The 23993-nt window shown below is 40.7% G+C and overlaps 1 protein-coding gene across 8 annotated transcripts; it reads right to left on the bottom strand.

Annotated features, from left to right (window-relative positions):
• Positions 1–199: 199 nt before the first annotated feature.
• LOC146357468 (serine/arginine-rich splicing factor 5-like) lies at positions 200–23711 on the bottom strand. Of its 8 annotated transcripts, none has more exons than XM_084848049.1 (9): positions 23419–23711; positions 23204–23267; positions 22447–22583; positions 16996–17066; positions 15682–15774; positions 13250–13322; positions 5195–5268; positions 4392–4502; positions 200–1774 (listed from the first exon to the last, which is right to left on the bottom strand). In XM_084848049.1, the coding sequence occupies exons 3-9, from the start codon at positions 22570–22572 to the stop codon at positions 1525–1527; spliced, it is 798 nt and encodes a 265-aa protein (XP_084704175.1). In that variant the 5' UTR covers positions 22573–22583; positions 23204–23267; positions 23419–23711; the 3' UTR covers positions 200–1524. The 8 variants fall into 8 exon arrangements, with proteins under 8 accessions (XP_084704175.1, XP_084704206.1, XP_084704168.1 ...); XM_084848080.1 differs by having other exon boundaries at positions 22447–22578; XM_084848042.1 differs by having other exon boundaries at positions 23620–23711.
• Positions 23712–23993: the final 282 nt, after the last annotated feature.

Below are 23993 nucleotides of genomic sequence, written 5' to 3'. Positions count from 1 at the left end.
TAAAGCTGAATTTAACCAACTGAACCTATCTTATTCTGGAGGATTATGGGCCTTAGGCTTGGAACTGGCTTGTTAGCAGTGAGTGTTCCCCAAAATTTTCATCACTCTTCAATCCAAGGTGGTGGACATACTCTTCCTCAATGGTTTTGTGTAACTCCCCCGTTTGTAATGAGTTTGGACAATGATCGACAAACTAAGGTTTCATTATGTATCAATTTTATTGAAAATAAAAACTGTTGCTAACAAAGAAAAAGTTTACAAACTTAGCTTTAATGAGCAACACAGAAAGACCGCTGAAGCTGCAGTAAGCAGGGGAGAAACATTTATTGTATTTACTGTATCACATCAATACATTTAAACATTTTAGGGTCAATTACAAATATTTCAAGCAGATTCCCTCATTTTAGGTATATGGAAGCCAGATAGTTTAGTGATCACAAAGTTGTTAAGGATTAACAAAGTACTATCTACTAACAAAAACTAAATCATGTTTTGTAAACCTAAGGAAAATGCCCTTTTACACTTTAGCATTAATAAATTCACATCACGTTAAGCTTTACTGGAAATTTGTTTCAACAGTTTGAAAATAATCCTTCCCTATCAAGTTTGACAATGTACTGCTTCTGATACCACATGTACCTGCAGTATTTAGTGTCACACTCTGGTAGCCGTACAGAACAATGCACTCTTTGCAATATTAAAATAAAAACTTGACATTTCAAGTGGTGTATAAAGGGCATCCTCTGTAAAATGAAGCCTTCTCAGACAACAGATTAAATATTTTCCTAATCTGCTCTACTGAAGTCTTCCTTCTGTCTGAATAATTTCTAACAGGTATTAAGTTATGAAGAACTTTGTACCCAGTCCAGATGAAACTTAAAGAGGAAACCCACTTCGTGACCAGGGCTTATTCTCTACTAGCATTTCAAAACACAGTGTCTGCTTAACAAGTTAACAAATTAAACATCTTCCCTCTTTGCTACGTTTCATGTAATACTAGTTTAGAATAAGCAAAACCATTCACAATTGAGATACCCTCCTGTGCAGCACTAAAGAATGGCTGTATATAGGGAATGCAAGGTGGAGCTTCTCAAAACTGCAGGTAAATAGCCAGCTGAACTCAGCCATGGTGGTTTACTCAATGCTACGTAGAAGATAATCTATGTGCAAACAAGAAGCACAGTGAAAGGACCCTGAAAAAGTGGCACCACAGTCCATGTCTTAAATTCATCATATTCAACAGCAAAGATAAAACTCCAATATGTGTGTAGCTTTAGTCAGCAAGGCTTCACCTACAGCAGTACATAGTACATCTGGGTAATTATAATTTGCCAATTGAAATTGTTTTATTACTGGTTACAATTTTCCTAACTCTATTAAGGGTGGAGTGAGGGACAGTTTACATCCACTCTTCAGAGGTCTATGCTCACCTGATGAATTATCCTTCCCCCCCATTCGCAACTTATTCAAGCTTGTAGAAAATTTGACTTAGAAATGAAATATTTATACATCTCTCAAAATACCTTAACTGCGGCTTTCAGCAGAGCTCGACCTAGAACGAGACCTCTTCTTCGCTGGAGGAGGAGATGGAGAGGAATTCTGTGGGCCAGAGTGGTGGTTTTTCTCAGACCCCTTCCTTTCAGGTGTACGGCTCCGAGAGCCCCTCTTTTCAGGTGTACGGCTTCGAGAACGAGACTTGCTGCTTGACTTGGAAGATCTTGCAGATCTAGACTTGCTGCGAGATCTTGAATAACTCCGTGAACGGGATCTGCTCCTAATAAATATTGAACAATTCAGCAAAATGTTTCAAAGGTTTCAAGCATGACAATCTACATCCAGTATTCATATTCATCAAATGCTTTGTTGGTATCCAGTCTTGCATATTTCTACCACATAACTGTGGAGCCTATCAAGATCCTATACACTGGGCAGCACCTCTCCAAATAACCAATGTTAGAGTCTGAATTCTTTCAGCTTGGCTCTTTTTATCTACAGAAAATCTTGAGAATGAAGGTCTCTCTTTTGCTCCCTACCTCAGCTTCACTTACAGTACTTACTGCTTGCTGGAGTGCCAACCTCTGGAGGCAAAGAGAAGTGGGAACAAACATACAGAATGATTAGTTTGCAAACTTCAAGTTTCTCCTTTCTGGTCTATTCCAAAGCGTTAAGTTACAGCTCGGATTCAAAATGCTCCTTTGTACAAATGCACACAAGGGCTTCCCTGTTTCCTTTGACTCATACCTTTTCATATTATAATCAGAGGTTGCTCTTAAGACGTTCATGTGAGCTTTTGAGGGAGCTGAATAGAAGTTTACAGAGCATGGAAATTGGAAAGGGATACTCAAAAGCCCTGCTGCATGTGCAGAAACTGCCTTCATAACCATTTGTATCCTGGATGTTCAACGCTAATTGTAGTTAAGTGGCATCTCAGACTCCTGTAATCTGTTACATCATAGAGAAACACAAACCTGTATCCAGAGCTAACTATTGTTCCTTCCCCTGCCAATATAGTGTCTCTTAGTTCCCTTCAACTACTACTTAGTTCATTTCAGTTTCTATCTGACCCTCCTTTCATGAAGGAGACAGAGTCTGGGTCTAAGTGAAGAATTCCTATATGCTTCATAATATATGGTGATCCCTGAAACAGTAAAAGGGTTTGTAGGCGTTTTTAATACTTGTGGTATACTAGTAGTACAAGCATGAGTCATAATATTACTATGACCACCAGCAGAACAGATGCTTTAATATTGTGTTCTGCAAGCAGCTTTCAACAGGATTCCATAAAACTGCTCATCTCCTTACCAATAGCAATAGCCTCTTTCCTTTCTGGCAAGTGTCTATGCACCTCTCCCACACATCCACCCAAAGGGTCCCCTTCACTTTTGCTGATGCCTCCTGCAGAAACCTAGCATGAGGGAGAGAAACTACTCTTCCTTTCCTGTACCATTTGGAGAAGGAGGAATGGTCTCTCAGCCCACCCCCTCAGGCAGGGCAAAAGGTGGAAGCAGCAGCAGTTTCAGGTGCTTTCACTGTGTTGTGTGTGTTGTCTGTTGTCCTCCATCATTCCTTGCACAATTTAGATACCAAGACATATGGACCACGTGTGCACTGGCAAAATTCCCTGTCTCCTGTTGGTGCTGCTATGCTGGCCTCAGCCACTGGTGGGAAAATGGTGCTGCCTGTGGAGCAAAGCAGAACCTCTGGAGAGAAGGTATAAAGGGCAGCTAGCAGCTGGTCTGTGAATGCTAGTTTCACTTTCAGCAAGTCAGCAGATTTGTATGAAGTGAACTAGAGCTGGGAGAGTTGCTTCCAGGATGGGTAGTTAGGTTTAATAATTGGGAGTCCCTCTTCTCCCTTCTACTTCGACATCGCCAAACAGACCTAGCCTCTTACCACCTCTACCTCGGATGTACCTGCTAGACAGAAAACAAAAAAGCAGTGAGTTGGTAAAATGTCTTAAAAGGAAGCCAAGCTTGACTAAGCAACCTGGAAGTCTTTTCTTATCAAGTGGCTGTTTCCCAGGTTGTTTGCCATCTGTATAGCTGGCTACAAACATTTCTGGTTTGTAGCCAGAGGTGATGGAAATAAATCTCTTCCCAAAATCATGATTGGAAGGGAGATACTGTGTGAATGTCTCCAGGATGTTCCATATAGCCTAATTTCTCATTCAGCAAAGTATACATTTGTTTAGCTGTCTCAAGACTCAATATGATGCATACCCCTGGTCTTCTCACACTGAGCATGAGAGCAGGCATCAAGGAAACTACTGGGTGGGTTCATGATGCATCAGCTTAAAAGCTTTGTTCTACCATATTCAGTAACTTGGGAGTAATCACTGAACGCTATGGGCCTTATTTCTAAGTAAATAATGCATAGGATTGTGATGTTAACACTACTTACCTTAGCTAAATGCACAGGAGGGAAGAAGCTGAGAAGTGTGTGACAATAACCAAATAGCTTTTGGGATGATGGAATTAACTAAATGGGTTGCCAAACTTATGAAGCAATAAATGTTTGAAAATATTCCTTTATACAGAGTGTGGATAGAATGCCCTTTGATCACGACTCAAAGGCCCTATTCTCCATATATTCTCTTCCCCTGGCAGGAACATTTGTCAGCTACTGATACTCAGTATACTGTGGTTGGACAGGAACCAAAAGCTGGCTACTAGAAAATAATGGCTGGCTACAAAATCCAGGAAGATGTAGATGTACTTAAGCACACAGTATGCAAAAACTGTTATTCATGATTATTCAGAAGCGGACAGATCAGTTATACTTTGGTAGGAAGATTTGGGGCTCCAATATATCCTGAACATCCAAAAAGGGAGGGCTGTTTTTCCAGTGATGACATTTTACTGTCCATCAGATGTGCTTATGTGGTAACTTACCTGCGCCTTTTGCGATCTTCAATTAGTTTAATTCTGCGCCCATTCAACTCGCTGCCATCCAACTTGTCCAATGCACTCTTCATGTCACTGGATGATGCAAACTCCACAACACTGTATAGCCATAAGCAAAACTGCCATATAAGTTGATGATAGTGATAGGAAATAAATACTCTGCTTTTACTACACATGAAAAATTATAGTTTGTTCTCCTGCTTGGATTAGCAACGAGCCTACCTTTCTTCAATACCTATTATCGTTACAATATTGCAATAAATAAATATCAGTGCTGAATTCCCAAACTCTCGAGAATTCCAGGATATGACCTAAAGATTTAAGAGCACAGGAAATATGTTCCTTGTCGCTTCTTAAAAACTTCTACAAGAGCACTTTTCAATTTGTAGCCAAAAACATTTGGAATGGTTGTCTAGGAAACCTATCTGAAAACAGAGTTGCACAGGAGTAGACAACTTCATTTCCTTCTACTCATCCTGTGTATGCTGCAACGGGTAACATCCTTATCATGATGTTTGGAGCCAAACAAGCTTGGGATAACAACATGAACCCAATGGCTGGGAACCAAAGAACCATACAAGAGCTCTATGAACCTAAAGGGGCTTTGGAATTCTTATTTTGAACAGAAGTCCCCTATACCATGGTAAATGAAGTCTGAAACTGAGAAGACTTTTGAAAGCTGGTTTCTATATGGCAGTTCTGCTGTTTAAACCCCCATCCCCATGATACATGTAAAAATAGCTATTTGGATCTATGCCGTTCACTGCATTGGATACAAAATTTGCCCTTACCCTTCATTTGGATTGTTTCTGTGAGCATCCACAAAGGTCACTTCTCCAGCTTTTCTCATGAAATCTTTCAAATCCTGCAGTAAAAGTTACAGTTCAGCTTAGAAAATGAAGCTAGAACTCAAGCTATAGTGCTAAACACACCTCCTTGTTACGGCTAAAAATTATAGTAAAGTCCCATATATTACAGCTATAATGAGCAAAATTAAGCTAATCACATAGCTCAGATATGGCAATATAACTTATAATTTAAAGGATTACCACATATATTTTAACTATCTCATATATGAATGGCATTATTAAATGCAAGCATTTGAGCAAAACTGAAGTCTCAGTTCACATATAAATTAAAGGTTTGCCTGCAAACATTCTTCCTATTTTCTTCTATATAAATTAAACACAAATGTCTTTATTAAGTTAATGCTAAGATTCTGCCACAAGCTGTCAAAAGGCAGTAGCAACCACTTTTCTGACTTTTATCAGTCTGTGTCACAACCTCAGTGTTATTTTAACAGAGACTTGCATTTAATGTAATTGAGACTGAGTCTATGTTGCAACACTACACAACTTAAGTGTTAAAGAGGCTTTAAAACAAGCTGTTTATGAATTATTTCTTAACCTTTACAAAGTGCCCCAAATAATAGCTGACATTTTATAGCCACAGGCTACTTACCACAACATACCACAAGTGGTCAGATGATATAAGCAGGTACCTTAAGCAAAGAGTCGCTTGTCCAATAATTGCCTAGCAGACCAAGAGGAACTCCCTTACATGGGAGGGGCAGAGGAATGGATCATAGCAATGTGCTTCAGGGGGATGTACCAGAGACCCTGAAAGCACTGGACACAGTCTCCGGAAGCAGCTCTAGAACCTGAGGTTGACCTGTGCTAGCCAATCGAGCTGTGGGCCAACCAAGATCTACATCGCCAAGATAGGTGTGTCATGGGTACCAAAGGGAAAACTCAGAACAGGCCAAGCCCTAGAAATTCAGCCACTAGGAACCCCAACCTCTTGGGTTCTTTCTCCTCCACACAAGAGAAACGAGGGCTAACCCAAAGCAAGGCTGTTAAAAGAGGTTCAAAATGAACTTGGTTAGAGATATATTTGTGAAAAAAAAATACAAACAAAAAGCCTAAAACTGAACTACAGATTACAGGATGCCTCAATTTATTTAGTGTTTAATAAAGTTCAGTTTAGTTTTTATAAACTAGCATGTGAATCAAACACAGTCTGGAAACCTGAACTTTTATCCTAACATGAAACAAGCTTTAAGAGCAGACATTTCTTCATGGAAGGATTCAGTTCTACAACATACTGAGCACTCTAGCCCAAATTCTGCATGACATTTATACATGCACATCTCAAATGTATACGACCTATTGGTGGCAAAGTTTCTAATCACACTTAAACAATGGACACAAGAGCTTTGCACTGTCAAGACTGAAGTACATAGCATCTGTAGGACTGAATCCTCCCAATACAAAGTTTACAACATATAATGTAAAATGTTAAAAAATACTTCAAACTGATTATATCCACAGTACATAACAGACAAAGCCAAAAAGTTGTTTATCACTTCTTGAGTAATTTACATGGGCACATATCTAAATTTAAAAATTTGATGATACATTTGAAATTTGATTGCCTATCTACTGTAAATTTAATTTTAAACATTATACATATCAAAAAGGAAAATACGTACAGAAGTTCACAGCTTAAATTTTTTCTCTAGAACTCAGAAGAACCGTAAAAATCTGAAATCTCTGTATATCAACACCTTTTCATAAAAAACCCCAACATTTCTGGCTTCCCATCTTAGGCATATGGAGAACTTGTACGGGGCAGGGGAAAACCAGCTGTAACAAATATGCACTATCAGGGGTTCTGGATTTTAAAAGGCAGAAATCAATAGGAGATTGTGACACCTTTAAACACCAGAATGTAATGGCTTTGAAAAGCAGATATATGTACTCTCATCTTAAAGCTTGCTTAGTGCATGCTAGGATCATGAGATGTTCATTAGTGAGTTTTGAACATCAGGGCACAATCCAGAGAACCTATGAGCTTAACTACAGCCTTGCCTCAGTCATCTCTGCTGCTCCTCCCTCAGCTGCAGGCTGGCTCCCACTCTCTCCTGTAAGCTTAAAAGGCTAGTGACCAGACACAGGTACTTACCTGGGGGCAACTGCTACTCACATCAAGCGAGCAGCTAATTTTATTGTTTTAAATCTCACTAAAATAAATGAGGCAACCACAACCTGATTCCAACAGGCTTTGAAAACTGTTAGCTTATTTTCCAGATTGCATCCCAAGCCTACGATCTTGCACTCAGTTATGTGTGCTCAGCCTTAACAAACCAAAAATAATGGGTTTAAATCTTTGTAAGGGTTTCAAGTTACGGTAATTTATTTCGTGCAATCCAGATATGTACCAAGAGACAAGGGCTTGAGCAGATGCTATATTTAATTATGTTAAAATGGGAAATGATGTATCAGAAACTTCTGGGGTTCCTGCTAAGCCTCTGTTTCAAAGTGTATGGAAATGATAAAGTCGGGCATACTTAATGTGTGTTTATGCACTAGTTAGTGAAGAAAAATGGGCATGGATGCAATATGGCAAAATTTTCTTTCTGACTACATAAGGCAGGCATTAAAACATTTGTCAAGCTGTCCTGAGGTTAAAATCACTACCTTCTTCCAAGCATAATGAGAACTCTAAGCACTGAATAACCTCTAAAATAATCTAGTACCTGTAATAATTTAGTGTTTCTCATACAATTGGTAATCTCACCTATACCAAAAGCATACATGACTTTTCCATAAAACAGCCAGTAGTTTGTATCATGGCAGCAAAACAGATGTGAACAGAAAATGTTTACTTTGCTATTCAAAATCCTCCCCAAAAGATCACTGCTTTTATGTTGATTAGAACAAAAAACCGTGTTGTGTTCCCCTCCTTAATTTGTTCTAAGGCTGGATTCACTCATGAAAAAACAACACAGTAGGTGCTTAAAATGGAACTACGTTGCTCCATGCAGCAAGCTGCCGGGTGAAGCAGCCTAGCAAATGGTTCTGGCTATTTTTAAAACACATTTCTGCAGAGCCAGGCAGGGCCCAAGGTACCCAGTGAAAACTGCAATGCAAGCAACTTCATACCAACAGCTTGCCATGAGAAACTCCAAGCAGTTTCTGCAGTGTCGCTGCATGGGTAAACTACACTTTAGAACAGAAATGGGCAATCTGTGGCCCTCCAGATGCTTTGGCCTACAACTCCCATCATCCCTCACCACTGGCAATACTGACTAGGACTGATGGGAAATGTAGATTAAAACATCTGGAGGGCTACAAGTTGCCTGTCCTTCCTTTAGAGCAAAGCAAGGGCACCACACCATTACTGTACATGTAAATTAGGCCTCAGTGTAGTCACACTAGATATAGGACAACAGAACTGCCAGAACAAACACATTAGTCATAAATGTACTGATGGGTTTGCCCAAGGGCTGCTTCTGATGTTATATTTTCTGATGTTATATTTTTAGAACATATGTAAAGCATACAGAAAGTGGCTGCATCTTTATAATGTCAGGTGTCAGGAATGCTCCTGTAGTCTTCTGAGTCCTCCAATAGACAGAATCAACCGTCAGACAAAAGGGCTGTTTTCCAAAGCTTTATTTTCAACCTAATGAGGCTTATAGATGCTAATTGGGAGGAAATACAAAGGAACAGCCTACCAGGGGTTTCCAAGGGTTAGGATGTCAGTTGGTCTCCGTTTGGAGAAAAACGCAGCAAGTCTCTGAACTTAAGAAGTAGGAGGGGAAATTCTCTCCCTTTCCCGTGGGGCCTCGGGCTGGAGCTGCTGATGTCGAGCCAAACGGGCTGAGCACCTCAGCTCGGCTACCATAACCTCTCGATTGAGCCTGCACCTGGCATCTAAAAGCTTGTTGTCCCTCCCTTTCCATGCCAGGGTCAGTATCACTCACAGGAATGTAAGCGGGGAGGCGCTCCCCCTCCAGCTGCGCCTCTGAAACCTGAGGGGGTTCCTTTCCCACGGACTCTATCTCCTCCTCAGAATTAGAGCTACTTTGGGGCTCTATGGGCTCAGATCCAACCCTGACATCAGGAAGGACAGACACAAGTACAGCACACACAAACTTCAGAAAATGTAGTGGGAAGTTTGTGGTACACAGGTCTTAGACTGAATTGTCAGAACAGTAACATGCAAGTATAATCAAAAGGCCAATGCATGTGGCAGTTGTCAGAAGAGGAGGAACAGGGAGTTAAGTTCTCTCCATCAACCTGGCTGGGACAAAATTAATGGAAGAATATCCATAGTTGCTAAATGGAACCTCTGTATAAAGAAGTGCGTAAGTCTGAATATCAGATGTTGGGAATAAAAGACGAGGACAGCTGTTACTTCCAGCCCTGCATGTACACTTTCCAAAGGCATTTGCTGGCCATTAATAGAAACCAGATGCTAGACTAGGTGCCCCCTGGATGTGATTCAGTAGTGTTTTGTTCTGGAAAAAGAACTGCCATTGGGCTCCTCCTTCCTAGGACAGACTCCTACCAGTGGCCAGCCCACCTGGTTATCTGTAAAGTGAATGCTACATATCTGGATTCTACATGCATTTGTTTTTGTTTTCTCTTCATGGTTCTATCTCTGACTGGTTCCTATCTACGAGATTCTTGCAGGGACATACATTTTCTGTTCTCTGAACAGAACTTAGTAGAGTTTTAAACACTTTTAATTATAAACACCAAGACAAAGTATTGTTTTTTCTAGCTATTTTACTCCAGGTTTTTCTAAAATGCAAGTAGGGAACTGTAACACTGAATGTAGCCTCTGTAGAAGGAGTCCCATGTTGACATTAAAATACAAGGACAAAATTTAAGTGGCTGAAGAACTGGCACCCCATTCCTCTCAAGCTTGATATTTATCTGTATGCTGCTTTGAGCAACTTCTTGGAAAGGCAGCAATTAAACCCTTTAATTCTGGAAAGATACAATAGCATTTTTATATCAAATACGTGTACTTTGTTCTAAAATGGATTCAGTTGATATTTTCACAAACAAGGAACCCCCAAATGTATGTGCCAAGCTTCCCTTTATCCCTCATGTGAGCCTCTAAACTTAGGGCAAGCACATCATGCCTTTCACAACTTACTATGCCAGCCAACGAAGGCTCACTTGCTTCAGATTTTTTTTCCATAATAGCATGCCCTGTCTCTTTACTTTCAGCTAAGATTATTGTGCAGTATGTTAAATAGGTTTCTGCAATTATTCTCTTGACAGTTCTCTTGTTCCTGAATTGTGCAATTACTCCCAACCTGTTCCTACTCTTTCTTCCTCCCTTCAGGTGCCAGGGAAAATCCTGTTTGAAGAACAGATGTTTATAGCATAGTTAAAAAGCAAGGCATTTCCCATGTTGAAACCGACATCAATTAAGATAAAATTGAGGTTAGGTAAAAATGACAACCGTATAATCATATCATGATGGTGCCGATCAAAATGAAGGTTAGAACTGGTGCTCATTTAAGCACAACAGCACCTAACTATTCATAGAGGCTACAGTTGCAGAACTCAGGACATGATGTAAACAGAATGTGGGGTTTGTTTGCTTTGTTAAAGATTTAGCCTCCAACGTGGATGCAACCACTACACCCGGAAACTGATTGGCGAAATACTCTGTAGCAGAACCTGCACAAATATGTTAATATGTCCTGAATGCATGCTACAAGCTATACAGCAAACCTGAAGCTTCATTTTCAAATTCCTCTTTTGTAGAAAGTATTACACAAATATAGTTTTAGAAGAACAAGGGCTACCATAACTTCATAACCAGCTTTAAGTTAGATATGACAAATGGGCTAATTTCTTAAATGTACTACATATAATTCACACATTTAAACATTACTGATTTAATGAAATCTCTAATTTTGTTTCAGATTTAGAGTTGGATCCATATTTAGGCAAGTGCAACAAGGCTAGTGAACATGGACTTCCCAGCCCTCTCCCCACAGCAGTCCCTTGAGCCTTCTGAAAATAATACACAAAAGAAGGGGCTGAGAAATGTGCTCCTGCCACCCCCATTGCATGTGCCTAAATCTGGATTCAAGCCTTAGAATTAAAGGCCTATGAAGCAGTTAAGGTTAGCTAGCTTTGCTAGGCATTAAAGCTAAATGAGAAAGGAAGCTGGTCTATTCTGAAGGCAGTAACTAAAGGGAAGAATCAAAAGTAATGTTCAGACTAAGGGTAAATATTATTCATTTTGATTGGTATAATCAAAATGAATTGTTTAGTATAGCAAGCCTGCCAACCTAAAGGCCATCTTGCACTTCTGAGATGGCAACTGGTTGGAAGAACATACCTGGTAAAATATTTATGTGATCACACATGATGGGGTACACAAGTTTCTCCCCATCCAAACATACCCACACTTGCATGGAAACTACAATGTGTGAAGCAGGTCTCAAGAGACTGAAAGACTGCAACCAAGAATTATATCGCATTTATCTGGCATGTGAAATAGCCAACTTAACCTGCCACCATTTTTGTGGAGACAGTATCAATATGCTATTGGTGTCTTATGAACCCCTTTCAAATCCTAGCTGGAAATAAAGTTTATGATTGATTTTTAAATGATTCATTTAACAGGAAAAAACTCATGATATTATTGGCATCACATTCCGAAAACATAGTTAACACAAAAGCTATTGGGGAACACTGCACCTCATGGTGTTAACAGAAGGTAAAGCCAAATAGAAACAAAAAATACCTAGGCACATTAGACTTATATTTCAAAATAACATTACAAGTAAGAAATCAGTGCTGCAGGTTACATAGTAACAGTGCTACTATGTTAACTCCTGTGTTAAGATAAAGCCAACTTGGAACAAAACTAACCCCTTAGGGTCAAATTATTCCTGGGGTCTTGTGGACCACAGAAATCCTTTGGATTATTATTTTTTGTACACAGAGCAAAGTACGGATTTAATTTATTTATTTTTACAAAAACATAAACAATCTACTTAAATACTCTGTGAACCACATAAAAATGGAATTTATGAAACAGGAAAAATGCTAAGGTTTTCCCTACCCTATTTTGAGAAGTTGATGGGAATAGAATGGATCAGTTAGCTCTAGGTGTTTGATAGTTTCACTTTCCCATTCATTTTAATAGGGATGAATCAGATCCCTGATAGTTTAGAAAGTTAAATGTAATTTTTTGAAAAACTGAAAGGGGGAAGACATAAAACACCACAGGACAACTAACCCTGTAGTTGTTGAGGAGTAGGTGGAGTATAAAGTGGTTCAGGTTTCCTAATTTTTAACAAATACTTCAAACCACTGCTGGGGTCCATGGCAATCCCATCAATATAGTAGAGTTAAAATGACAAGGACCTTGTGAGCACCTTAAAGGCAAACAAGTTTGTGGCACAAGCTTTCAGGCTTAAGTAACGTGTTTATTATACTTTGCAGGGAAAGAAGAGCAAAAGCTATGCCTTTGAAAAAAACTAGTTTCAGTGCCAATATTTATGTCTAAATTTATGTACGAATTCGATATTTAAAATACACATTAGCTACTCAATGTAGGCCACAATCCCCTTTCGGAATATAGATACATAATGCACGAAATTCTGCATTAGGAATCAAAACGTTAATGACGTGGCATTCTGTTCATTCTATTGAAGCCAGATACAAACTGGAAACAAGCTGCAGACCTTCCCATTGAGCGAGACATGCTTTTCAATTAAAAATATTAATGCTTTAAAATTGATTTTTACCATTCTTATTAGATGAGGATTATAGTTGTCCAAGAAACACTAATCAGCTGTCGAGTTTTAAAACAAAAGCATGCTGCTTAAATGCTTATTCACTGGTATGTAATTGGTATGTAAAGTATTGGTATATAAAGTATTAGAAAACTTTAAGCCTTGGTTTTAATAAAAATGTTCTGACTGCTTTAACTGTAATCTTAAATTTTATGCCGCCTCCTTCAGGAAACAAAAAAACATGTTTTGCGTAAACCAATGTTATTTAACATCAAGTCCAACTCACCTGCCAGCTAACACGTGAAGAAAGATTCTCAACTATAAGTCTGTGTTCAGTACGAAGAGGTGGACCATACTGGCTACAAGAGAAACATGTTTTCCCATTATTGTTCATTTATACCTCCTGCAGAAAACTAAAATACATTCTGCTTTGATAGATTGTTTCATGTGTTCAGCAAACCAGCACATCTTCACAGAAATTTAGCCACTCTCTATTTCAATGGGGGCAAGGCTATAAGGCAGCTGCTTGCTGTTCACAGTAGGAAAGGCAAGTTGAATATACACACAAATGACAAGACATGGGCCAAAAGACTATCGGCCAGTTCACACAAATGTGTTCATCAGTTGATGGCTTCCATGTGTGCAACAGCTAGCACAGAAAACGTTCATAATTGCAGATATCACCTAACATGAACGTTTTTGGTGGAGTTCATACATTTAGCAGACTTGTATCAAGTAATGAACATGCAGGCATGAATGAATCAGCCCTAGGAGAGTAAGGCAATGGAAAGTGTATGCTTACTACAATATGGTACTTCAATAAACTGCAGTGACCTGAGGCACTATCTAGTACATTTTGTATGAATATATTTGTGCTACTACAAGATCTGGCTTACTGTCATCAAAACCCCAAATATTATAAAGTGATAGTACGAGCAACTGTGATTTCTTCAGGGTAGCTGCCAAAATCCACTCCAAATGGTGGTACTTTCATATCACATAAAACGCGACAACCAACATGTGCTCCTTTTGGACACTGAAGCAGAGGCAACGCCATTTCATTTGCATACCTCTAAATGCCCCACATTTTCAGAATATCCAGATCTTCAGAGCATTTAAACAGAAGTTCCAGAATCCCCCAACTGGCAGGCCGAGTCCCACTTTTCACTACTGGAAATAGTAGTCTCTTCTTGTCTGGCACCATGTGCCTGATGTCATGAACGTGACTACCATGCCAGATGCCCATGAACGTCAGTCACATATCCTACTTTAAAAGTTCACTTTTAGCCTGGACCTTGGATCACTCTTACTGCAGCAACATCACTGCACTAAAGAAAAGAGAATCTAAACAGCATGCTTCAATATGCAAAATTTGTTCCCAATGTTTTTTTTAAACATGAGGATGGCAAGAAGGCTGTCTCTGAATAAAATGCAAAAACGTAAACTATTTCAAAGCAACACTTTATACAATCATTACAAGTGTCTAAATAATTTCATGTACTGATTACTTGAAGCAGCAGCTTGTAATAGAGAAATAGACAGGTTAAGGGAGATAAATGTTTTGGGCAGTATCCAATGCTGCCCATGGATCAGTGGGACCCACCACTAGCACAACAGGAAGAAAGTTGTGGAAGCAAGCAGAAACAGTGGAAACACTTGTTTTCAGGGCAGGTCAGCGGAGCCTGCAGAAGGAAGCTCCACTGACATGTCCCATTCCAGAAAAGTATTTCCACTCATTTCCAGGATTGCTTTAAGAACCACTAGTTCCTTTCTGTTGCACTAGCGGTTAAGCCCGATGGAACTAATGGAGGTGCAGCAGCACTACTCAATAGTGCCCTTTAAAAAGTAGTATTTTCCACAGATGGTATCAAATATGCACCAGACATACATTCTATAATGGCTCCTGTAAATTTCAAACAAATATTGGCCTTATACTGCAATCCTTGCAGACCTCAAATTCTGTTTTATTGTAGGTTCTGCTAAACTTGGGGTATTACTAACATTTAGTTCCTGTTTAACAGTAACAGTCATCTGCAGTCCACCATGCTCCAGCCCAAAATTGTAGCCAATTTGGGCAGAGTCCATTCATGCAAAGCCCAATAAAGCAGGAATAGGCAGCATAATGCCCTGCAGTTGTTTTGGCCTACAACTCCATCATTCCCAGCCAGACTGGCCAATGATAACAGATTATGGGAGTTGGAGTCCAAAACATCTGGAGGGCACCAAGCTGCCTACTCCTGCAGTAAGGCTCATACAGGACTAGAGCTGTAAGACTGAAGTTTATCCTCTGACAAAACTGGGCTGCTGACATAAGACTGAGTACAACTTCTGCATCACAATCAGTATTAACAGGTATAAAGAAGGTATCACATGCTACTGATAAATCCCTCCAGCTAGTTACAGAGTAGTAATTAAGTTATTTCACTGGCACACCTCTCTTTCTCAGCTTTAGAGATGATAGTTGGAGTCCAGCATCTTCAATGAACCGATTGTTAGCACAAGATTCTGTGCAGGGAGCTACACTACCAAGGATTAAAAAGTTAAAGAGGAGTAGAAAAATCCCAGCTGTCTGGTCTTACAGACACCTTGAAATCTCATGCAGCTACCTAGGAATGTGAAATATTTAGCAGTCCTGAATGCATGCAGAATGTTCAGACATCTAGTCTAATATCATTTACTTCACAAGTGAGATTACACTAAACAGAACAGATTTCTTACCTAGATCCACCCCCGTAAGACTGGTAATAATTGAACCGCTGTGGGTATCTGCCCCTACCCCCTCTTCGGGCTCTGGCATGTTCAATTGTAACCCTTTAAAATAAAATTAAAAATATACATCACTTATTTAATACTTCAATCTTTTTCTATTGAAAATGAACACACCAAGAATACGTATCTTCCTCCAAATTATTCAAATAAATGAAAGTAATTTTGGGTACTTGAAAACAAAAACAAATGCTAGCCTACTCAGACCAGTGTAACCAAGATAATCTCTCATCCTTACTATATCTTGACGTTCTTTAGACATCCATCTGTTATAGACAACTTAAACTGTCCACAAGATACCCAAATGAGAGATATTTGCTTTTAATTTATTTGCTCAGGGGTTGACAAAGAGGCTGACTAGAAAGCCAAGCCAATATTTGGCTTGCCACCAAACTCTCCAAGTCCTCTAGTCATCTCTCATTTGTGCCAAAGAATAGAGAAGGGAGGAAGCAGAGGGAAGAGACTCCTGCTGTATCTCATCCAAACTTCTGCACAAGTGAGGCAAGACTCCACCTCTCTCCCAAACTCTCTGTGCTTGACAGAATGCATGAAGGAGAAGTGGGGTTCTCTCTCATGCATGATGGAGTGTGAAGAAGTGTTCTTTATGCTGTTTCTTATCTTCTTTAAATCACAATGCCAATGAGAGGAGACCGTCTCTCTTCCTTGCACCTGGCACTCATGAAGTACACAGTTTCTTACCTTCTCCAAACTGCAGTACAAGTGAGTTTAGGAAAGTGTATGCACAAAATGCTGGGCATCCTTGCCAGAGGTGCAAGAGCAAATTATTTCTGAATGTCAGTGTAACTTGCAATCTAGCTTTCATATGAAGACCAGACAACTCAGTTAAAAAGAAAGTGTAATGTGACTACTTCCAAAGTTCTAATAAAAGAATAATTTTAGTCTAGCTGTTTTCCGTTAGTTACATACGATGCTCAGGAGTATAATTACAGAAAAATAATGAAGAAAGTTGTTCAAATTAACACTGATCGTATCTCCATGTAAGACTCCCTCTCTCCCTTTATCAAGAACAGAATCTGGAAGGTACGTGAAAGCAGAGTTCAGTGGATGAAGTTTGTGATGGTTCACCACCATGAAACAAACCCTAAGATGAACAGAGGCCAAACTCCAATAAAGGGAAAATCAGCTCCACTTTGAGAAGCTGAAAAAATAAGATGCCCTTTCATGAAAGCCATCTTTCTCTTTCCCTCCCCTGGAAAAATGGAACACACAATCTTTGTCTCAGTAAGGTGCATATGCAGACATTACCTTTCATTGCACAGTTCTTTACCATTCAGTTCATAAACTGCATCATCTGCATCTCTGTGATCCTCAAATTCCTAGGAAAGGAAAAGAAGGAATGAGTCATGCAGTCAGATTTTTAAAGAGTGAAATCTTATTTCCCCACTAGGGACTTTTTTCCAAATCCTTTTATTTCCACCATATATAGTTTCATCCAAAGTATTATAACAGGGATGGAGATACCCCAACCCTGTTATAGTACTTTGCATATGACTCAGTATAAGGCAGCTTCCTATGTTCCTAATATTGAAAATGTGAGATAAACTAACAGCGCTTGATTGACATGTATTACCAGATGTCACAAAAGATGGCAGCCTTCTTTCATTTACTTAACTAACGAGTACCTAGTTTTTCTAAAATTTACAATTTCAAAGTTTCATCTAAAGTACTTTAACAGGGGTGACAAACTATAGTGGGGGGGGAAGATGACCCCTCACTCAGTCCTCCATGGGGTAAGTCCACAGCCCCGACATCATCTAGTGTCCCTGGCTAAAGTGCTAGTTCATCCAGCTGACCCCTTAAGCTGGGGACCCAGCTTTGCCGTACACAAGCTTTCCCTGACTGGGGAGAGGCCATACACAGCGAAGCCACCCCAATCTATAACATCAATAGATGTTTAACAACTTTTGAACCTCTGAGGTTGTTTGGCCTTTTATCCCAAATATATAAAAATCTAATGGAAATAGATATAACACATTCAAGTTGTACATTAACACAAAACAGCGATTTAAAAATTAAGGTTTTTGAAACACAAAGGCTTTAGAATCTGTGACAAATCATTCAGATGCTCATTAGATATGGTTTTTAGGGAGAATTTTTATTAGATACAGGATAGATTGTACTATACACCTACAGAAGATGTATGGAATCCTAAGAGGTTTGTACGGAAGTGCAAGGTGTTGAGACTGTATATGCACAAAAATATTTAGAACACATTCCATAATATATCAGGTAATACGATTCAGGGCAGATAAAAGTACTTCTTCACACAGTGCATACTTAAACTATGGAATTCGCTACAACAGGATGTAGTGACGGCCACCAATTTGGATGGCTTTAAAAGGGGGTTGGACAAATTCCTGGAGGAAAAGGCTATCAATGGCTACTGGTCTTGATGGCTATGTGCTACCTCCAGTACCAGAGGCAGTGAACCTATGTACACCAGTTGCTGGGGAACATGGGTGGGAGGGTGAGGTTGCGCTAATGCCCTGCTTATGTGTTCCTGGTCGACAGCTGGTTGGCCACTGTGTGACCAGAATGCTGGACTAGATAGATCCTTGTTTGATCCAGTATGGCTGTTCTTATGTTCTTAATATAGTTTAAGAGGGTCCACTGACTCCTATGATTCTTCAAAAAAAATACTGGAAAAGGTATGTAAATTATGATTAGTAGCAAATATGTTAACTATGAGCAGGATTTTGTTGGTGAAACTTTGGAGACATCAGTTACCATCACAGATGTGTGGGAATACAGAACCTGGAATACTATGTTGATTGAATACATTCAGTCAACACAGTATTGATGAACATCTATGGGAGGGGAGAATCTAAGCTGGATAAAAGACTTGGGAGTCATTTTATTAAATACTGGAATAAGACAATGTCAATCAATGGAAAGTGTTAGCCATTGGCTTTGATTTGAATGTGTGTGTGTGTTTTTATTTAAGTTTGATGCTTATTCTTTACTGTTCTTTAAGTATTGTATAAAATGGCATTCCTGTGAGAGTTCTTATAATAAAAAAGAGTGTGTGGTTCATGAAAATATATTGTACGATGTATGTATACAGAACTTGATGGATATTTTTGGTTAACTAGAACTCCAAAATACTTAACCTATCAGAACTGTATATATCATCATTATACATAAAGGGTAGCCGAATAAGAAAGCCCATGCAAGGGGCTATCAGAAGCCAACTTTCCCACCCCTGCTCTCCCAGGCAGCCCTCTGAAAAGTTTTTCCCAAGGTCTGTGGAACCATGCTGAATGGTGTGGACTGCAGCATTGGGGGGGGGGGGGGGTTTCCTTGAAAATTGGGCTGACACACATTCCATGAGTGGGAACTCTGCTTGCAGAAGGTGCCCCTGCCCCGATTTTGTGGGATCTCCCTTCTTGTCAACCTCATTCAACAGGGTCTCCTAACTCTTAGGTGAGGCTTTTGGGGAGGCTGCCAGGGGGAGGATGGAACACAAAAGTCAGTTCCTGCCAGCCAGCTTCCAAGTGATTTTATCTATATCCAGCCCAATCAATTTTATTGGTCATGTTGACTGGGGATCCTGGGAGTTGTAGTCAAACACATCTGGAAGGTGCTAGGTTTCAAAGGCTGCTGTACTGATTCATTTTTTAAAATTAAGGGGTGCGATGCCTGGCAACTGCAAAAGCCAGCTGCTGCTTGGTGGTATAGAGTTGTTGTATATGTGTGAAACAATTAAAACCTTCTATGTAAATAAAAGTTAAGACCTCTCTGTAGGGACAAAGAGGCTGAGAAATCACCACTTTTGGTGTAACTACTCATACAAGTGGTGCCACTTAAGTACACTACACAGGAAATCTGCCAAACATTGGTGGTGTGAAGAGGTTATCACCAGGACCAGGGACTCCTGGCACAAAGGGGCAGCGTTCAGCAGCAAGTGCTCCTATGCCATCATAAAATCATACTAAATGGGCCATGCTTCTATCCAGAAGTGGCTTATGATATATTCCCATCTGCTTTCAGATCAAAATAACCTCATGCTATATGCTACAATCACATAACATGCTGGTCTGCTCCAAACACAACTGGTATTCTGCAGCCTAAGTTTCCCATCTCATCCACCTGTGGCTTACACCACTGCAGGTTTGGAGGCTGCCCCTCACTCCTCATAAAAGAGGACATTCTACATAGTGCACAAATCTTCTGCAGCTACATATTCATTAATATATTTTAAGTCTGATCACTAAACAATAGTAACAATCATACAAAGTATTTTATGCAGTATATTATTCTTTACATTGCACATAAAACTCTCATTAAAATAATAGTACCACAGCTTGGTCCTTGGAGTTTAAAGCATAAAGCTGGAGTTTAAAAACACAGTATTACAGCTCCCTTTGCTGCAAAAGTTGCCCAAATTCCTTATAGCCCAGTTGTGCTGATCTGTAGCAGCTACAGTGTTGTAGTAAGTAGCTGGTACCTCTGTGAGCCGTAATATTCTACTCCTTCCCCAGGCAAAGCAGGGAGAGATGCCAAGGGGAAAAAGCATAAGCACAAAAGACCCATCAGATCCTTCATGGCAAAGGCCCCAAAGGTAACCCTGCTTCCTTTGCCATGTGACACAAGTACCCTTCTGCAATACTGCTGCAGTGCTCTGGAGGCAGGGGACAGCCACCAGCGCAAGTGCTGATGGCTGCTGCTATGCTGTTAGTATCAGGCCCTGCTGCTACATACTACTTTTCCAACACGAATCGCTCCATTGACTGAAGTGAAAGAAAAGCAAGCATCCTTTTCATCTACAGGTGTGTGCTTGGAAGGACTTGAGGATGGATTGATTCAATACAACTTTTTGACATGCAATTTTCTAGATGTGAATTAGAAAAAGTAACTTTTGACTGAACAGGATTAAAATAAAGCATTAGGTCACTTTACTAGTATTAATTACAGTTCAGGAACAACCACTTCTGTGATATAAAGAAAATACAATGTTTTTATATAAACCTCTTCTTAAGACAAAAACCCAATCTGCAAGTTTCTATGTATATAAATATTTTAACTTGCTTATTGTGTTTTAGAGTTGTGTCTAACGTAGCATCTACAGTGCTGAACATGGTGCAAACTAGAAGAAAAACCACCACTCACTTGGGGTGAGTAAAGATTGCCTCCAGGCAAAATAACTACGGATGCAGCCTCTATAAATGTTGAAGGCTGCATGCAAGGGCATCCACTTTCCACCATGCAGGAAAGGGAGAAAAGGTAAGCCTCCACTCAATTTATATGTAACCTTGGAGGTAGCATGTGGGACTATTTCTCCCCCTCCCTTTGGAAGAAATAGCTAAGAGTGTTGCTCCTTTGCTCTAAAGACCGCAGGCCGGATTGCCTATCTCCTCCTTACAGGGACAGAGTGAAACGTCACATATGCCATCTCCAAAATGAAGTCCTATCATCAGCAAGGCACTGTCTGATAGGATATACATCAGCTAGATAGGCTAGCATTCTTTTTCTTCCTTGCTGTGATTGTGGGGCAGGGAGGAGAAAGAATCGATGTACCCCTTTGTTCAGCTGGTTGAAACCAGCTGGGCAGGTTGGCTTCTCTCACTAATAGGGGAACAGAGAATTGTTGCTGTTCAGTCATTAAGTCGTGTCCGACTCTTCATGACCCCATGGACCATAGCATGCCAGGCCTTCCTGTCCACAAAGCCTCATGCAAAACAGCCAGTTACTAATTTCTTTCTGTTCCTCTCTTCCTGATAGAAAGAGGGGGACAGAAAGAGGATATGCAGCCCACCAGCCCTGTTGTGCTTCCCAGTCAAGCAGAGCTAGATGGCTTTTTTCTCTCCCATGCCCAGTTTCTGCAGCAGAATTATGGAACAGAGGTATGCAAAAAATATGACTGTGGTTCCCTGGAGGACCATATAATAATGCCTGCTAGTTGCTGGAATTCTTGCTAAGAATGGTGGGCTAGAAAGGTCTTGGTCTTATGCAGGAAGGCACTTATATTCATACATGCACACTCAGAATCACTTAACACAGCTTAATTATTCCTTACTGTTAAAAGTACACTCTCTTGCTTTGTACTTTTAACACCCATCAGACCACTGGAATTCTAGTACAAAAAGAAGCACATCACACAAAACTGGTTAGCTCACCCCTATTACAGAGTCTGCCATAGTTCCTGTTTCTCCTTTTTCCTCCCAGACTTTAGCTTTACTTGCCACCCTGAGTATTTACCTTTAGCTAAGTCCATGAGAGAGAATTGATACTGCTGCTATTAGTGTTACATAATGAAGAAACAGTGCAGTACAAATGGTAGCAGCCCCACCTGTCTCATCAATATCTTTGGGAGTGGGGAAGAGACTGTGAAAACAGATCCCTCTGTTCTAGGAGTGGAGAGAAATGGTGAGGTGGAGGGGGAGTTCAGGTGAGCGAATCAGGGTATAAGCTACCCACCATCCTGATTACTTGTAAGGCGGATTTATCTCACCTAAAAACCATGTTACCATATAATTTCAGAGAGTCCTTCCTCAGAATTCCTTTCTCTAACAGCGAGTTACCACAGGACAAGAACATTTTACAGAAAGATTTAGGCAGTTTAAGAGAACATTTAAGTTTAACATTTCTGATGTTTTAATCATATTTCTTACTGTTTGTACATTATAATGTATTGATAGTTGCCTACAGTCTTATAAGTCAGGTAAATAAAAGATCTTTAAAAACAGATGAACCTACCACAAAACCAAAGCCATTTTTCAGATTGATCTCACGTATACGGCCATATCCTTTGAAAAATTTCTCCACATCTCGCTCCCGAGCATGAGGACTTAGACGTCCAACGAAGACACGACAACCACTCATTTTAATCTACGCTGCAAAAAGCGAAGTTTAGTAGTTCTCATTAAGAGTTTTATTAAATGTATACCAAAACCCAGCCAGGTCCAGAGACCTTAAATGCAGATTAGACACCTGAGTGTAATGTATTTCTTATGATAATCTATTTCTTTTTATTTATTTACTGTGCTTGTGGCAAATTGCATACCGATACAGTTGCAGACAACTGAAACGGTCTAAATTTATTAAGAATGCACCCAATGAACTATCAAGACAAGCAGTCAAACATCAACTCCACTGAAATAAATAATTAAACAGATCGCTTTCCTCGCACCAATTCCGACTGGCATGGGAGCATGAAAGCCTTTCAAGTTGCACAGAACTCTTCTGTAACTCAAAGGCTGGCATGCTCTTCCAGCAAGAGGAGATGGCTCAGTAAAAGATTGCCAGGCCACCCCTAGTGTTCATGACGAGCCAGAATCAGACACAGAACCAGCATGAGGTGCTTCCCAAGACAGACAGGAAAAATAAAACGAAGGAATTTTGTTGTTCAGTCGTTAAGTCGTGTCCGACTCTTCGTGACCCCACGGACCATAGCACGCCAGGCCTTAAAATGAAGGAATATCCCACGCAAATGCACCTCCTTCCCAATAGTTACCTTTCGAGTGGGATGGATGAAGTTTGACTGTTTAGACGTGTCTACGAGGCCTGGCCTGGAGAACCTGGAAGGAAGCAAAATAAGCGTGGGGGGCGGGGGGCCGGAGGCAGAAGGGGAGAGAGGGAGGGGGAAGCGAGACTGTTAGCGGCAGAAGGTTGAGAGAAATGGAGCCGAAACGGAAGAGGTCGTCGGGGGAAAGGAGGCGAAGCCCTCACCGAGCAGCCAATACCGGGAAAGGATACCACGCAGGGCCCAACCAAGGCTGCGCTCCGGCCTCACCGCCTGGCTGCGCTCCGTTTGCCGCAACGGATAAACAAAGCCTGCCCGCTCTTGCTGCTGGGGCTCCGGCCGCCTCGCCTTTCCACTCCCTCCTACTCTGCCCCGGGCTCCTCTCCCGAAAGGAGACGGACACTCACCGACGGTGCTGGCGTTTAACTAAACTCGTTGCCCCCGTGCGCGCTCGCAACACTCACTTCGGTCCGCCAGAGAAAATGGCGGCGCTACTTCCCCTAGGAGGAGCGGCAGCAGAGGCGGCTGCGGCTGCGCAGTCCTTTCCCTCCAACCCGCTTGTGGACTACAGCTCCCAGATGGCAGTGCGCGCCCCAAACGCCTTATTAGACACGGATAGAGGGAGGGCTTACTTCCTTGGGAATTGTAGGCGGCTGTCCACTAGAACGGCCTCGTGGAGAGCGGGGGTTGGTAGAAAGGCAGGATGGGATGTGTTGTCATTCGGAGGAAAAGTGTTGCACAACAACCGCCTGGTCCTCGTAGATGTTAATCTCGCGCACTT

This window comes from Heloderma suspectum, chromosome 1, assembly GCF_057233095.1.
Source record: "Heloderma suspectum isolate Gila_16-S chromosome 1, 16-S_ref, whole genome shotgun sequence".
Taxonomy (NCBI): domain Eukaryota; kingdom Metazoa; phylum Chordata; class Lepidosauria; order Squamata; family Helodermatidae; genus Heloderma; species Heloderma suspectum.
The sequence above is the reverse complement of the archived record's forward strand: the minus strand, read 5'-3'. Positions and strand labels throughout refer to the sequence as shown.